The sequence below is a fragment of the Puntigrus tetrazona genome, chromosome 12, assembly GCF_018831695.1.
Source record: "Puntigrus tetrazona isolate hp1 chromosome 12, ASM1883169v1, whole genome shotgun sequence".
Classification (NCBI taxonomy): Eukaryota; Metazoa; Chordata; class Actinopteri; order Cypriniformes; family Cyprinidae; genus Puntigrus; species Puntigrus tetrazona.
This window is the reverse complement of record NC_056710.1, coordinates 11433913-11449707: the sequence shown is the minus strand read 5'-3', so window position 1 is coordinate 11449707 and position 15795 is coordinate 11433913. Positions and strand designations below refer to the sequence as shown.

The 15795-nt window shown below is 37.8% G+C and overlaps 1 protein-coding gene across 8 annotated transcripts in view; it reads left to right on the top strand.

Moving 5' to 3' along the window:
* Positions 1-8939, top strand: part of usp54b (ubiquitin specific peptidase 54b) — an 87486-nt gene extending 78547 nt beyond the window's left edge. For 7 of the 8 annotated variants that reach the window (XM_043254125.1, XM_043254120.1, XM_043254119.1 and 4 more), the window contains 5 exons: positions 438-606; positions 3130-4034; positions 4925-5046; positions 5748-5888; positions 7631-8939. In XM_043254125.1, the coding sequence (XP_043110060.1) occupies positions 438-606; positions 3130-4034; positions 4925-5046; positions 5748-5888; positions 7631-7831 (1538 nt within the window). In that variant the 3' untranslated portion in view covers positions 7832-8939. The remainder of the gene's footprint in view (positions 1-437; positions 607-3129; positions 4035-4924; positions 5047-5747; positions 5889-7630) is intronic. The other variant, XM_043254122.1, reaches the window with a different exon arrangement.
* The last annotated feature ends 6856 nt before the right edge of the window (positions 8940-15795 follow it).

The following is a 15795-nucleotide window of genomic DNA, read 5'->3' as shown; positions in this document are numbered from 1 at the left end:
ATTTGGATTAAACAAATGTAGACGTGAGGTTACTGTATTTTTTCTTACCTGCCTGCATTTTAATTATTATACGTAATATTATTTTCCCTGGTGGGTGCTTTTTTAAAAAATGGCCATATGGGTTATGACACTTCTGATGCGAGCTATTGTTATTGACCTTTTCCTTGCAGTCAACTATGTGTCAACTAACTTTGATGAGCTAGCGTGCAAAACTTTGCCTATTGAACAGCCTAGAGCTCACTTTGGGGTGAAAGGTGGGATATATCCCACCGTCACCCTCTCTTCTTTCTTTCAATTTCACTACTTTGTCGTTTCTATAACAAAGAAATGGTCCGCATGCCGGCCCCTCATAACTCAGCTCTTTCTTTTTCTTTTCTGCATTTTCTTTTTCTCTGCTCTTCTTTCCTTTCCCTTTTTGTTGTTCTTTTGCATTATAGCTAAACTAAGATTTTCCATGCATGAGGGCAGTGCTAACACTCATAGCAGGACAATGGCTGCTGACGCCAAGCTGCAAAAATGCATGAGGAGAGCGCGGGGCCTACAGCAGCGCATGCAGCAACAGCAAGAGCAGCAGCAGGAGCCCAACCGCCCACAGGGGCCCACCAGGTACCTGTACTGTCACCCTGTGTGTCCATCGTTTATATCAGGACTCTCAGATCCCTGGGTCTTTTTAGGGTTGTGTGGTACAGCGATGCATAATTAGTACCACCGTACCAGAAATTTGAAAACAGTACAATACCAGCATGCAAATGTCATTTTAGACTTTAAAAATGAGAGTTGATGTATAATGGCGTTCAAATCCATGGATGCATGATTTGAGAATCAAAATGAAAGGTATTGATTATTAAATGTATGAATTCATTATTAGAACTTATTGTTGGTATAATAATACCCACAGACCATCTCAAATTTATGCAAGCAAAATATGATTTTTTTTATTATTTTGATATATCGTCTTCATTCACCAGAATACTTTGATTTAATAAGATTTATAGATTTGAAATGCAAATATATGATGTTAATTCCAAGACATTGTTTAATTTAAAAATAGAACTTACCTGTTATTCGTACATTTTCCACTTACATGATAAGCAAATATGTCGTGCGTAATATAATAGTCTACCTAACATCTGTTTTTATAGATACTGAGGTATCAAGGCTGGTATCATACTGAAGTCAAAACTTTGGTATCTCGTGTCTGTAATTTTTTTAATTAGGTAAAATTACAGTTATATTGAAGTTTTGTAAATTGGTAATGAGAAAAACTGTGTTTTTTGTTATGTTTCTGTGATTCTGTGAAGCGGTTCTCCTAAAAAGGTCTTTTTAACTTTTGTCAAACTGTTTGTCAAAAGTTGACATTTCACTCTCACAAAGAGCTTTGGTTTCTTTGGGTTGTCTTGTTTGTTTTCCTGAGATTTTAGACGTTAATTTTTAATTTAAAATCACGCATACAGATGGGGTGGGTGTTATAGATTCCCGATAGAACCCAAGTATTAGAAGCAGGGGTTCAGTCGAGAGTTATTGGCAAACCCAAGCTAGCGAATGGCTGCCCTCCGATGTTACATACACATGGCATGCCACTTTACTAATAAAGTAGAACAATGCAACAGTCACTGCGGCAGTGTGTCCCATGGAATGCGGTTTTATTTGTTTTTTCTTGTTCCCTGCTTTCTCTTTCCCCTCCATTGATTAAAGGCGTTGATGTGATGTATGGCCTGACCTGGCCAAAGCCCCTTGGGTAATTACCCAATGTAGTGCTTGAGGAAGTATTTACAGTAAATGAGCACTCCAGCACATTAATCAGCTATGTTTACCTCTGTACAGAACTTCTCCCAGTTCAGTTCCCTCTATACCAACTCTAGGGCATGCAGCAGCCGCCAGGAACCACCTATTACCTAATACTGCTTCTGTAAACCAGTGATTCCCAGTCAGGACTATCCTGGGGTACTTCCTGGGGGCAACGTGAAAGATTTCAAATTTACTTAAAAATTGTTTTAAATTAAATTAAATTAAATTAACTTAATTTAATTTATTTGTTGTTGTTTTTTGTCACTGCATAATGCAGTAAAAACTCAGTACTGTGTGTTGCATCTTCCAGGGTCTTTTTACTGTTATTAGATAAAGATTTATCTGAAAATGAATCTATCACACGGGTCATCGGTGGGTCGCTGAGGGCCAGTAGAGATGACGGAGGATTGATGGTATTCTGATGGATACTCTGCTCTGCTTTATTAGAGGTGAATGCAAATAGCGAGCAGGTTTCCCTTCTGGAGCAAAGCCAGCACTCATTCTCGTGCACTCCACTTCTGGGGAGCTTTTGGGCATATTTATGGCTGCTGTAACTCTGGTTTATATGACGACTATGAAAACGATGTCAAGGTCGTGTAGTGCGTCAGCTGTGGAAAGCACGTGGGGACTGTGTGTGTGTGTGTGTGTGTGTGCATTGCATTGTATGAGAAGTGGCTCATGAATACTGGTGTGAAGGACGCAGGTCTCCTTGAATTCGGTCCTTGGCAGCATTGTAAACTTTTTGAGTTAGAAAATGTGTTAAATTGTTTTTCTTGCAACAAAACCATTTGTTCAGGTATCACTGGACATTGTAATACATGAATATTTTTAAATAAAATGAATACGTATTGATTTACAAATGTAACACACAATACTGCATATTTGTGGTAGTATAAAATGTATCATTTTGTGTGTCGCTTCCTATAAAAAGCTAAAATGTTCAACATACACAAGTACACATTCAATCTACAAGGAAATAATAACATCAAGGGGTACAAAGTTGTCAATCAACACTCGTTTTTTTTGTAATGTTTATATTTTATTTTATTTCTGATTTATTTTAACAACTATAAAAAAGGTTATTTAGTTATAAATAAATTGTTTAACAATTGATTTTACTCCTTAATATTTTAATTGCAAAACTTCATGTTAAAGTTAATTCAATTTGTTGAATAATTCATGTAATTATGACATTAAATAAATTAATTTTGCCATAATTTAATTAGTGACTTTAATTGACTGATAATGTTTAATGAGACTGTACTAATTTCAGATAATTATGTTCCTTGTTCAGAGAGTGTCTAACCAAAACCCTTCTCTTGCTTTTTTTTGCCTCTTCAGTGAACAGCCTGGCCCGGTCCAAGTATTGTTGACAGACAATCAGGAAGAGGTCTGGGAGACCAATCAGGATTCTGTGCTTGGCCCACCCTCTCCTCAACACATGAAACCACCCTCATCTTGTACAAACTCCCCATCTCAGCCTTCTAGCCGCCCATTGCTCAATCCCAGACCTGCCTCTTCTCAGTCACAGCCCCAAGAGCGCGATGAACGCAACAATTGGACAACTCAGAATGAGGACGAATGGGGTGGCATCAGACTATCAGATGTTCTCCAAGCTTCAGGCATTCGCATCATGCCCATACGCAAGCACCTTGCCATATCTCTGCCCTCTTTGCCTCTTGATTTCTGGGGTGTATTGGGAGAGGATGAAGAGGTCTCCAGCTGTCAGCACCCTCAATCTCCACATCCTCCTTTGTGGCATGGCACTGCAGATAGTCCAGACCGGATTCCCCAATCCAGCAATCCCAGTCCACCACCCACCTCTGTCGATGAGAAAGGGCCAGTGCCCCGAAGAGCCCCCATATGGCAACCCCTGTGTGCATCTTCCCAGCCCTGCACCAAATTGACTCCCCCTGTTGCTGCTCGACATTGGTCCTCCTGGAGCCTAGACCGTCCTGATGCTGTTGTCAACCCCTATGACACACCTCCTGATCAGAACCAGCAGACAGGACCTGCCCTCTCACAACACACACCTGGAAGACCCTATGCACCTCACAGTCCCATGAGCACCAGGAAAAAGACCATCCCTAAGTACTCAAACTTCCAGAGCATGGAGTTGGAACCCACAGAGGCCGAGGACCAGGAACTCTCTGAATTAGACTCACTTTACCAGGCTAGTCTGCAGGCTGGCCCGGGTCCTGGTCGAGCCCTGCGTGGTACCAACTCACCTGCTGTTCCAAGACCAGGTAAATTAACATCTTTACATCTAACATCTCAAGTGTGTTTGCATTCACTTTATATTTACAATTGTTTGGCAATAATTTCAGTAGGAACCATACAATCAGGAATTTTGCATAAAGGCAAAATATTTCCCCGCTTAGATTCTGCATTGGTTATGTGAATCCCCTGGCATCAAGATGCACACAGTGGCGCAGCAGACAGTCACACTTTTCAAGAGGGTCCCCGCTATAACCTCACTGTGCTGGGGTGTGTCAAAAGACGTATGGATAATAGCCAGAGATATTGTCAAAACATCAAATATTGGCAAATTTAAGATCATTTGGTATTTCCAATAACTGTGGGTCTGTTGCATTCTTATTACTAAGTTACTTTTATTATTAAATTAATATTACAATTAATTGCCCCCTGCAATAATTTGAGAGCTCATCACTGCAAAACTGATGCGCTGTGAGGATTATAAAAGACCCAGTTATTAGTTTACTCCTCATTAAAAATCATTTTAAAAACAATACAATGTATAACATTGAGAGCAGCTTTATTTCAAGCACCAATTTTACAAAAAAAAAACAAACAAACGTTTTTTCAGATTTTTTTTCACTAAGTTTGAGCCACAAGAGAAATATTAAAGTAAAAGTGAATTAAAACAATTATATAGCAGTAGCAGTAGCAAGTAAATTAATCGGTCGTTGTGCAGAATATGTGCAGTTAATAGAGCATTAGATGCTGCAAGATCTATCAGTTTTTATTTTCACTTTCTGGTGAACTGACAGAGAGGAAGACATTCACTGGCATTATGCATTGACATGTAAACTTGTATAGACACCTGAACACTGCTATTCTACTACACATATATTGAGAAAATGTCATTGTTGACAAACCCCATTTTCACTGACAGTACCCCCTGCTGCACGAAAGCTGCTCACTGGAGTCGGACGCTCTCGGACCCCCACAGCTGAACTTGAGAGAACTGCTTATGGACCACCAGGTTGTTGCAGCCCTACTGGATACATGAACATGGTAAGAGATGCGGTGCTGCACTACTTATACTTGCAAAGCTCTCTCTATGATTTATTGTTCAAATTGGCATTGGTATTTTCTTTCTCTGCATTTTCATCATAGTATATCCTTCAGACTTGTCCACATGTACCTAATATTATCTAATATTTCATCTGTACGACAAGTCTTGGATTGCAATTCGTTGCTAACTATGCAACCGTCTGTCATTGCCAATATCACTTCTGATCTAGTATTGAACTCGTATTGCAGACATTTATGGATATTTAACTTTGCTAAATCTCTCTTGAGATCTGGTACTGTATCTCAGATTGCATCTTAAAAAAATTTACACAAAGCAATCATCACTCACATGAACAAGCACCGATTTGCTTACCATTTCAGGATTTGTCAGCAATCTCCACTAATAGTCAGAGAAAAATCAGGGCCTAAACTGTGTAGCATGTGGGCTTCATTAGATGTTACCCGCCATTTGCTAAATAATCTAGGTTTTATTTACTTACTTTGTTTATTATTTGATGTTTTTTTAATGAGGGACTGCTGTCTCTTTGTTTTTATTTTTGTTATGGCTGGTTTCTCTCCACATCATAGCTTGTTTTTCATACAGCGCACGTCTGTTAGTCACGTATGTTGATTTTGTTTGGGTGTTGTGTCTGGTTTCTTCCAGACTGTCTTTTGCTGCAGTAACTTTTTGTTCTCTGTAGCCCCTGTCGGTGGCCCATCAAGAGCCTCAGTCAGGAGACGAAGACCAGTATGATGCGGATCACCTGCGCCGTATTGCTCGCAGCCTGAGTGGGACGGTCATTGGTCGTCGCCAGAACCGTCTCACCGTCTCCCGAAGCTTTGTAAGTATCTCACACGTCCGTCAATCACCCTAAAAGTAACTGAATCTAAGGAGCTAACCAACGGCTAAAATATGAGTGAAATAGTTCAAGTAGTGACTACTGCTTTCAAGAGTCTGCTAGAGGGGCCAAAGGAGGGGGGAGGAATCAGATATCTGCCCTAGAAACCTGATAAGAGCGCTGTCACCTATGCAGGAGAGCGTTAACACACTGCTACTGCCACTTCAGCCTGATCTATGTGTGCTGCCTGTCCCTTGTCAATCACTGCTGAGCTTTACACTCTGCATTTACATCTACAGTAATTTTCATAGCAGATGCTGCCCATCAATACTATTTGGTGTGTATGGTGTGTTGTTTTGACATTCATTCATTTCTAATATAATGTATGCCAGAAATATATGAATGCATAACTGTATTGTCACATGACATACACGTGCGCCGTCGCACGCAAAGGACAGTCAAATACACATGCACAACTTCTCGATGTCTTTCTGAGTCATACTGCCATCCTGTGTCCATATGCTGTAGCTTCACTACATTTCAAAAGAGGACTGGTGTCTCATTTATAAAGACATGCATACACCCATCTCCCTAAATGCATTTGTATGCATTTTAAAAAATTTCCCAAATCCTTCTTGCTTTTATTTAAGTCCTCTGTACATAAGTTAGCATATATGAAGTAGGGATTGCAACTAATTTGATTACTAGATTCTAGTGTTTGGCCATACTGTATATATCCATATTTAATTCATCATCCTGTCAGGGATCTGTTTTTATCAGTTTTTCATTCATCTCATGTACATGCACATTATTTTTCAGACCATGTTACCATTAAACCTTTTAAAGTCATTACACAATTAAACTCTGAATGTGGTTTATCCACTCCAGAGAATGTAAATCTATTTGAGAGTTTTAAATAATAAGAATAATAGGAAATAATTCACTATTCACCAGTCCCCACTTTTGCCATTTATTATGTTGTGCTTTTAATAATTTGATTAATAATTCAGCCTTTTTCAAATTTATCTTTATTGTGTATATATAATCAATAATTATGCATGTAATTGTAGTCACTCTTTTTATTCATTTATTTTATCACTGACTTTTTGCTCTTGCATCACTGGAAGTGATTAGAAAATGATGTCAGCGTGCACTGGCATAAAAGTGCGTGATCACAAAAATAGCTTGTATGGCTGCTTTTTACTTGCAGTTCCTGTAAGAACATTTTCACATCAGTTTCTGCTTTTAAAGGGATAGTTAACCCAAAAATGAACATTATGATCATGTACTCGTCCTCACTTCAGCTTTAACCTGTATGACTTTCTTCTGCTGAACACACCAGAGGAATGTTTAAACTGGTTTGGTTTATACAATAAAAGTAATTTTGTTTCAAAATATCTTGCTTCGTTCCACAGAAAAAAAAGGAATTCAGGTTTGAAACTGCAAGAGAGCGAGTAAATGATGACAGAGTGCTCATTTTTGGGTGAACTATCACTTTAATAAATCTCAATTTGTTCCTCATTTTTTGACTTGGGATCAAATCTGATCTTATGTGCATTTTATAAATGAGGCCCCTGATTCTTTTCGTGCCTTACTTTTGTGCTCCCCATCTCTTCCCCTCTCCCCATCCTTCCCCTCCTCTCTCTTTTTCTCTCTTTGACTGAATGCACTTGTGTTTTTCCTCGGCCTTGTGCATATCAATGTATGTGTGTGTTGTGTGTGTGTGTGTGTGTGTGTGTACCTAGCTGGGGGACGCCGGGGTTATGTCATATCACAACTCCATGTACTCACCTAGTTGCCTTCAGTTTCCATTGTCGCATTCAGACCTCCATCTGCTCCAACCCAGCTGTCTTCACCTCCTTCCATCATCTTCACCCCTGTCTCAGCAGCCTGGGCCTTCCAGAGAGGCCTCAGGTAAAACTCACTCTCGTTTTCCACATTCATAACCACCTCTTCCATTCAGAAGGCCATTTCACTCTTGTTCCGCATTCATGTCTCTGCCATCGCATTGCAATTGAGTCCAGGTGCAGGCCCCCCCCACCCCATTCGCTTCATTTTCGTTTCCTGCTGTTAAAGGAGCTCCTCTTTCGTTGTTGCTTTTTTTCTTTGATTGGTCTGGTTCCTGTCCTTCACACTCCATCCTACCCCACTGCAGGACGTCTCCAGAGGTTCTCCGAGTTTCTGGCTGTGTTTGACCGGCGTCAAGCTCTCTCCAGTGGGAAGCACTACGGTCCAGCAGTGAGGCGTATTAGAAGACATCCTCTCTGAAGTTCTCACCCAACCAATTGGCTTTGGACCAGGTCCTCCAGCCCTGGAACATTTCCACAGATGCGTTCGTTGCCCTGGATGACCCTTCCGGACACCCTATCCCATTCCCTTCACAGTTTTCTGGAGGACTGGAAGGAGAACATCCAGAGACCTGATGCCATCCTCAATCACCCTGCGCTCTGTAATGTTTCTGGGATAATGCCCTTCAGTTACCCTGCTATAGTCGGTAAATCTTTCCATGCAGAAGCCCCTGAAGCTCGATCCATAGCATGAGGGAAAGAGAGACCGAAACCAACTTTTTTTGTTTATGAGCACTGGGATGGCTCGAACCTTTGGGGCTGAGGTGTGTGTGTGTGTGTGACTAACCAATAGTCAGACCTGCAGCATGCAATGATAGGAGTGTGGGGTCCAGTTAAAGACTCCCACAGTGAGCCATCCAACCCAGAGCACTTAACTTAATTAACCCCAACATTCAATTAACTGCAGAGGAGAAGCATACGGTAACTCCTTGCTGCACTAGATGGTAAATGTGTGTTTGTGTGTGTGTATGCGTGTGTGCATGTGTTGGGTGGTAAAAGGGGAGGGGCTTATTGTAACCCTACCCTCATTTGTACTACAGGTCAAAAGTTTGGAATGATTCAGATTTTGTAATACTTCGATTTCAAAAATACAGTAAAATTGTGAAATATTATTACTATTCAAAACATTGTTTTTCATTTTCATTTGTTGTTTTTAACATGGATAATAATAATATTAATAAATGTTTCTTGAGCACCAAATCAGCACGAAGACTGAAGTAATGGAATAAATTACACCTTAAAATGTATTTATTTCAAATTGTAATAATATTTCATAGTGTTTTTATAGTATTTTAATCAAATAAATGTAGCATTGATGGTATTTGGTAACACTTTATTTTAAGGTGTCCATAATGCAGAGCGATTACTTAATAGTAAGTACTTAATAGTATAGGTTGTACTTGCATAAAACAAAATGTTTTTACAATGTAACTAAGTTATGGAACAGTTTGTACTTACAGTTTTGTAATTATGTAGACGTAATAACCTGCTGCCGTTACACATTTTTAACAGACCGAGTCTGTTACACAGCTACTTATGTTGCAGACTTTATACAAAGTTATTATAAATTCAGGTACACTGACATAAAGTGTATCAAGTTTGTACTTAAGTGTACTTCATGCATCTAGCTGCACCTTAGTTAGATTTAACCTTTCTTATTGCATAAAAATTAGAGAATATTACACAGGCCTAAACTACTTAACTGTATCAAGATTGTACTTAAGTGTAAGTTGCTGTGTAACAGACTCGGTCTGTTACATATGTGTAACAGTAGCTGCCTGTTACATCTACATAATTACAAACTTTAATTAAAGGCTGTTCCATAACTTAGTTACATAAGTACATTTTATTTAATGTAAGTACATGACTACTAATCTTAACGTACCTAAGTAAGTAATTACTCTGTATTATGACAAACTAAAGTGTTACCAAAAAAAAGTAATTATTTCAAACTTTTGACCGATAGGGTATTAAAAACCATTCTTTACCCTTCCTCCTCGCCTGTTCCACAGATGCAAGTTCTCAGCTGAACGTTTTTTTCCAAGCAGCTCTCCTGCAATTTTTTTTTTTTTTTGTAGCGGGATGAGTTAATGTCATGTACATGTAGATGCTAAGTACTTCAACCTGTACTAAGTGAATCGAGATGTTTTGTACGGTGTCATCTCTCAGCTCTGGTGCTTTTTGTCAGAGCAGGCATGTAAATCTGCGGCCCTGGCGCGGAGCGTGGAATGAGACTGTCTCTTCTAACCTTTTTTCCTCCTATTTCTCTGATACGGGCATTCCCTGTAGCACACAGCTGTTTTGTGTCTCGTGTTACAGGCAAAGACTGTGTACATGTTTGACTGAACATACACTAACAGACAAATTTATTGTTAATAAACAACTACAACATCTTAAGAAATATACAGAGGAATGGAGAAACTACGTAATGACGTTATGGAATGTTAATCAATTCTAGTGGTAATAATTATTATCTGCATTAAGACAAGTATAGTACACTTCAGAAGTGTAAAGCTGGAGAAAAACTGCTATTTTAATTCCATTGACAGTTCTCCCATTTATACAGGGAGATATGCCAAGTTAAGCTTCCTTTTTATTGTTTATTTTACCTGATTCGATTTTTTTTTTAACTTGCAGTGACACTGAAACCACAGATATGAGTCTGGCACATGATGGATCTTCAGGCCTGTAATAGTTGAGGGGTCTCATCCCATTCGATTTTTGTAGAATCTATATTATTTCTAGATTTTACTTTAATCAACACAGCTGAAGAATGTTCGGCCCTGATAGCATAGATAGCCTGAAATTTGGACAGTGTTATGTATATGGGGCCTTGAGCAAGGAATGCTTTCATACTGTTATTCAAATAAACTTAATAGGATTTGTGAGATATATTAATGATACTCTGATACTGATCAACAGATGTTTCATATCACAATATAATATGATTAATGCAGTATTCAACTTTTCATTCTAATCATATTGTGCTGTGATATGTGTTATTTTTTCATGAAAAGCCTTTGAGTGCTGAAACTAAAGTGATTATAAAAGAAATAACGTACAGAGATCTAGATCTTATTTAACTTCGTCTTAACCAAAGATTGGCTCTAACACAAAGATACGTTTTTTTTGTCATTTATTCATCTTTCATTCCTTTCCTTTTAAAGGATTTTTGAGAATGTAGCAAAGGTGGTGTATGAGTATGCTATGCAAAATGCTCTCTCCTGAACTACCAGCAAAGAGTCAGACTGGGACAAAATCAAGTACTTTTTTCTTTTTTTCCTATATACTGAGGAAGAAAATGATTTCCTGCTGAATTGTTAAATCTTTACTTATTAATGTCTGTACAGTTAACAGCCTTTGAATGCGCGTTGTAGCTGGTGAGAGGAGGATTTCTCAAAGATGAAATGGCATTTCAAAGTTTTCCATTGGGGACTCGTTTGTAAATGCTTGAGGTTGAGTGAACTTGTATTTTTGCAATAAAGTTATTACCAATGCACTCCAGCAGGGGCGCTGCACAAACGCCTACATCCTGTGTCTGAGTGGCTTTTTTCATAAAAAAACATATGAGTCTTTGTCTTATGATACAAAATTGTATTTTAATGTATATCATTATAAAAATCCTTACATTGACAGTAAACATCAGGGTAATTTTATAACATATCATATGCGTCATGCCAGCGCAACTGCTGTGTTTACAGTAGTTGTACAGAAGAGCCATGTCATGGATTGAGAGGGGATCTCAGCATCTCTCAATGGCAGATTCCTCCCAATCAGCTCATGGTTATCTGCAAGGAAAGCCCCTGCTTATAATAGGCATAGACTAAAATGTCTAAAAAGCATGTGTCATGCTTATATTTTTGTAGTGCATTTCAAACGGATATACAAAATTATATAAAACAAGACAAACTGTGAAACTCATCACACTCATGCAGTAAACAAATTAGTTAACCGGCTGGACATTATTACATCCCCAGCGCCCTATGAATTATCCTTTAGTTTTTTTTACACTGTAGAAACAAGATGCACCCAGAGCCCAACTCACAATCAAAGAAACTATAAGTAACGCTTTCGATTGAAGTTTTAAAATAGAAAAACTAGTAGAAATGTTTTCTAGTATAATACCTCCAATAAAGTTTATCTCATTCAGAAATGTATCCTACATGTTTTCTTTACAGATTAGCCCATTAAAACGGTGGCCCAATTATGAAAAAAGTGCATGCTTTAAAACTTTTTAAAAACAGAAATTGATATATTAAATTGTGGTTATGGTTCCCAGACCCCTGATTGAAGACCTCATTGATTGACTTATTAATTTCATATTTTAAAGGCTTAGGTTGTAGTAGAAGTTTAAAATAGCTTGTTTGTTTGGGTGATTGCCTCTGGACCAGAATGGAAGTGTCCTCACAGAACCTGAAGTATTTTTGGAACTGCACTATAACAATAGATAGGAGGCGATGACCACAACTTCTGTTCGTTTAGACAGTTTCCTCCACAAGGTGTCAGTATAGATGGACTTTAAATATATATTTTATTTTTTATTTACTCTCCATTCAGCAGTGTTTTTTGTGATGTAAATGTATATAGAGACGCTCTTAGAAGTGAGACTAGTGAAGGACACACCTGCAGTCAGTCTCTAGTTCAATAAAGCAATTCTTGTCATTTTCTAGTCATTTAAAATTGTGACAATCTGTTCGTGCAGAAGAAAAGATGATGTCTTCTTTTTTTTCTTTTTGCTACAGGAAGACTTGTGTTCTTGTAAGGCATTCAAGAAGTGCTCAATGGTTTTCACCCATGAAAAGAATGGTAAATTGCACATTTCTCTTTAGTTCAACTGACAGTGATAGAAAATGAAATATTTGCACATCCTCGCATGAACTGCGTTTCACGCACACCGCAGCATTTCTGGATGTGGCTCAGGAAAACAAAGCTTCGCATTATTGTGCATGCGTTGCTGTTTTCAGATGCCCTTTCCAATGTTGCCAGAGGGAAACAGATGAACCCAAATGTACTTATGTTATTTAGTTTTTGGGCGAAGAGGCATTACCGATTACTGGAAAGAAGAAAACAGAAATATGAAAGTCTAGTACTGAAACAATTACAGTCAAACAGAGCAGTGATTCAAAGAATCTCCTTGATTCAGATAAGGATCCAGACTAGACAAGACCCAAACTTGAGCAAGGTCACAAACCGTGAAATGACCTTTAAAGGCCAATTGAGAACCTTAATGACAATAAGACAATAAACAAGGCAAAATTAATCTAATTTTTATAATAACTGTCACTTGTGATCAATATACAAAGACTAAAGATTAGCAATGGATCATTCATAAACGATTCATTCTTTTTAAATTACTCCCATATATAAGTTGAGAGCAAATGAGTTTTCTCAAAAAGCAATTAGTTTGTTTCTTTTGTGACTACACAATCCTTTTTTTTTCAGGATGCTTCAGGAGGCTTGAGTCAGTGATTTGGAAAAAAATCATTAATCGTTTCACGTAATTTGTCCTTGGCTGGCGTCATCATGATCTCTTAATGTGGAATATGATCAAAGTTTGGAGAATTTGGCTGCTGAAAATGTCACATTTTAATTTTATTCTGCTCAAAGGAACAAAATGACTTGAATAAAGATTTGTTCATTTTGCTGAACGAGGTCCAAGTCAGAAAAATAATCTTTCCATCAAAGCAAGTACATTTGCCCCTATGGCAAAATACAACTGATGAATAAAAATATACATGTCACAGATGTCACGGATTTTATGAAATGTTTAAATGTGCACATTAGGCATTGTCTAATTAAATTACATAAATGTCCAGAAGAGAAATATGAAATCAAAATGTGCATATTTAATTTACAATATGTAAGAAAAAAAAAATGATTACAATAAAAATGATCTAATTTCTTATCATTTTGTTGGCATATTAGAATTGTGAGATAAATTTTTATTCCATGGTGAATATAAATATTACATCTACATTATGAGTAATAAAATACATTTTTGCATGTTTTATTTGCATTAGTCTAAAATAAGACAAGATGTAGAAGCAAAATAAACCCATAATCACAAAATTGACCTTGATAAAAACAACAAAAACAATTTTTGCCCGACTTTTTTTTTTTTGTACCCCACCCATGTTAGCTGCTATGATTGAACAGTTTTGCACATTTCAACATGTTAAGACATGTCAGCTAGTGAAATTCAGCCATACATGTTTGAGCCAGTGTCTGATCCTGAATCAAAAGACAGTTATGTTAACTGAAAGTTTAATCTTTCTTTCCTAATGTTAGGATCAGAAGAAAGGCAATGCAAAGGCTGTGTTTTTCCACTGCTAATGAGGCAGTAAAGCATTGATCTTCTTCCGCGGAGGCTTTCTTTCGGCTCACTGTGACGTCATAATTTGATATCGCTTTAGCACTTTGGCTTCAATATATGCAGTTTTTAAACTGTCAAGAAAGTGTTTATAGTACAGTGACTTCTTATATATCAAAAAATCGAAAACAATTTGATTCCTCAATTCATGACCCCTTTAAAGTCCACAAAAAAACTAGCTAAAAAACGAACCTACTGCTGTTTTACCATTGTGAGTCAATGTTGTGCATGTAACCACATTTCTGGTGTTTTCTTGTGAATGACGGATGTGAGTGTAACTTGCAAAAGAATGCGTTTAAAGCCAAGCGATGCTGTAGCTTGTGATTCAGCTCTGGATGCGCACTTGATCCGTCTCCCCTCCTCTCTCTTCCTCATCGCTACATGTGCCACAGCCTCACGTGCGCTCAGACACAGACGAGTGGGTCTGCTGCCTCAATGAAACACGTCTTGAGTTGCTAAAAATATCCCTCGCACAGGCGGAAGGGAGAAATAGAAACCAGAGGGTTATTTTTACTCTCTTTGACTGACTATGAATCGTGACTTTCTTGGCCCACTGGTTCTTTGAGCTTTTCATTATTTATCTGTTTGTTTGCATCTTGCAGCAGGTTTATTCACAGGAAATTGTACCATAAGGGGTGGGTGAAGAGGTTCGCATGTTGAATAGTGGCACCTACATTCTTCCTCTTCCTTTGCATGTTCTTTCAGAAAATCCCACAGTCTTCACCTTTGGTCAACTGAAGAGAGTTTCTCAGCTGAGTCACAGGTTCTCTGGCTTGTCAAGGTGAGGATGCACGACTCCTTTTTGAGGCCTTTGTGATACTTCTTAAGCTATTTTCCCAAATGTATATAGGGTGAATACAGGTATAGTAGGACATTAAGAATAATCCTGTATTGTTACATGTTTGTTCACCCAAAAACACACAAAAAAACCTTTTTGATTTCATTGGTTTCAAAGTCTATTATAAACTAATCAATGTAGTTGGCAGTATTTATAGAAATATCTTCTTTTGTGTTATACACATATAATCACAAAGTGCCTCACTTTACCTGCATTCACTAATAATTGGGTCATTACACAATTTTGAAAATCTGAGGCCCACTTTCATACGCAGGTCTTAGTCTAAACCAGGATTAGGCCACACACACACACAAAATATATATATATATATATATATATATATATATATATATATATATATATATATATATATATATATATATATATATATATATTTTTTTTTTTTTTTTTTTTTTTTTAAGTTTCTTTCAGGTGAAACAGCTCAGATTTACATTTCGTCTAGTACTAGGCTTAAGACTTGCCTGCGAAAGCAGAGATTTTAATATTCAATTTTAATCTGGTGAAGATGGTCAGATTGAAGCTCTTTAGGAACAGTTACAACTGTCATTAAAGCAAAAGGGGAAAACTTTTTCCCTCATTGTCTAGACTGACATACACTTCATTGCAAGTTTGTGAATGCAGTCACATCTTCCTACACAAGTGTGTCATTGCCTTCTGAAGTGTGTCAGCTAAAGCATGCTTTTGCTTTGATGATCTGTTTTCTGGTTTGGTTGACATATACCCCACTGTTGTGGCAGTTTCAAGTAGTTTATTGTTTTTCAGTCTTCCATTTATTTTTCAACTGTTAAACAAAGGGCCAGAGTTGCTACCTTGTGGACAAACTAATTAGTGTAC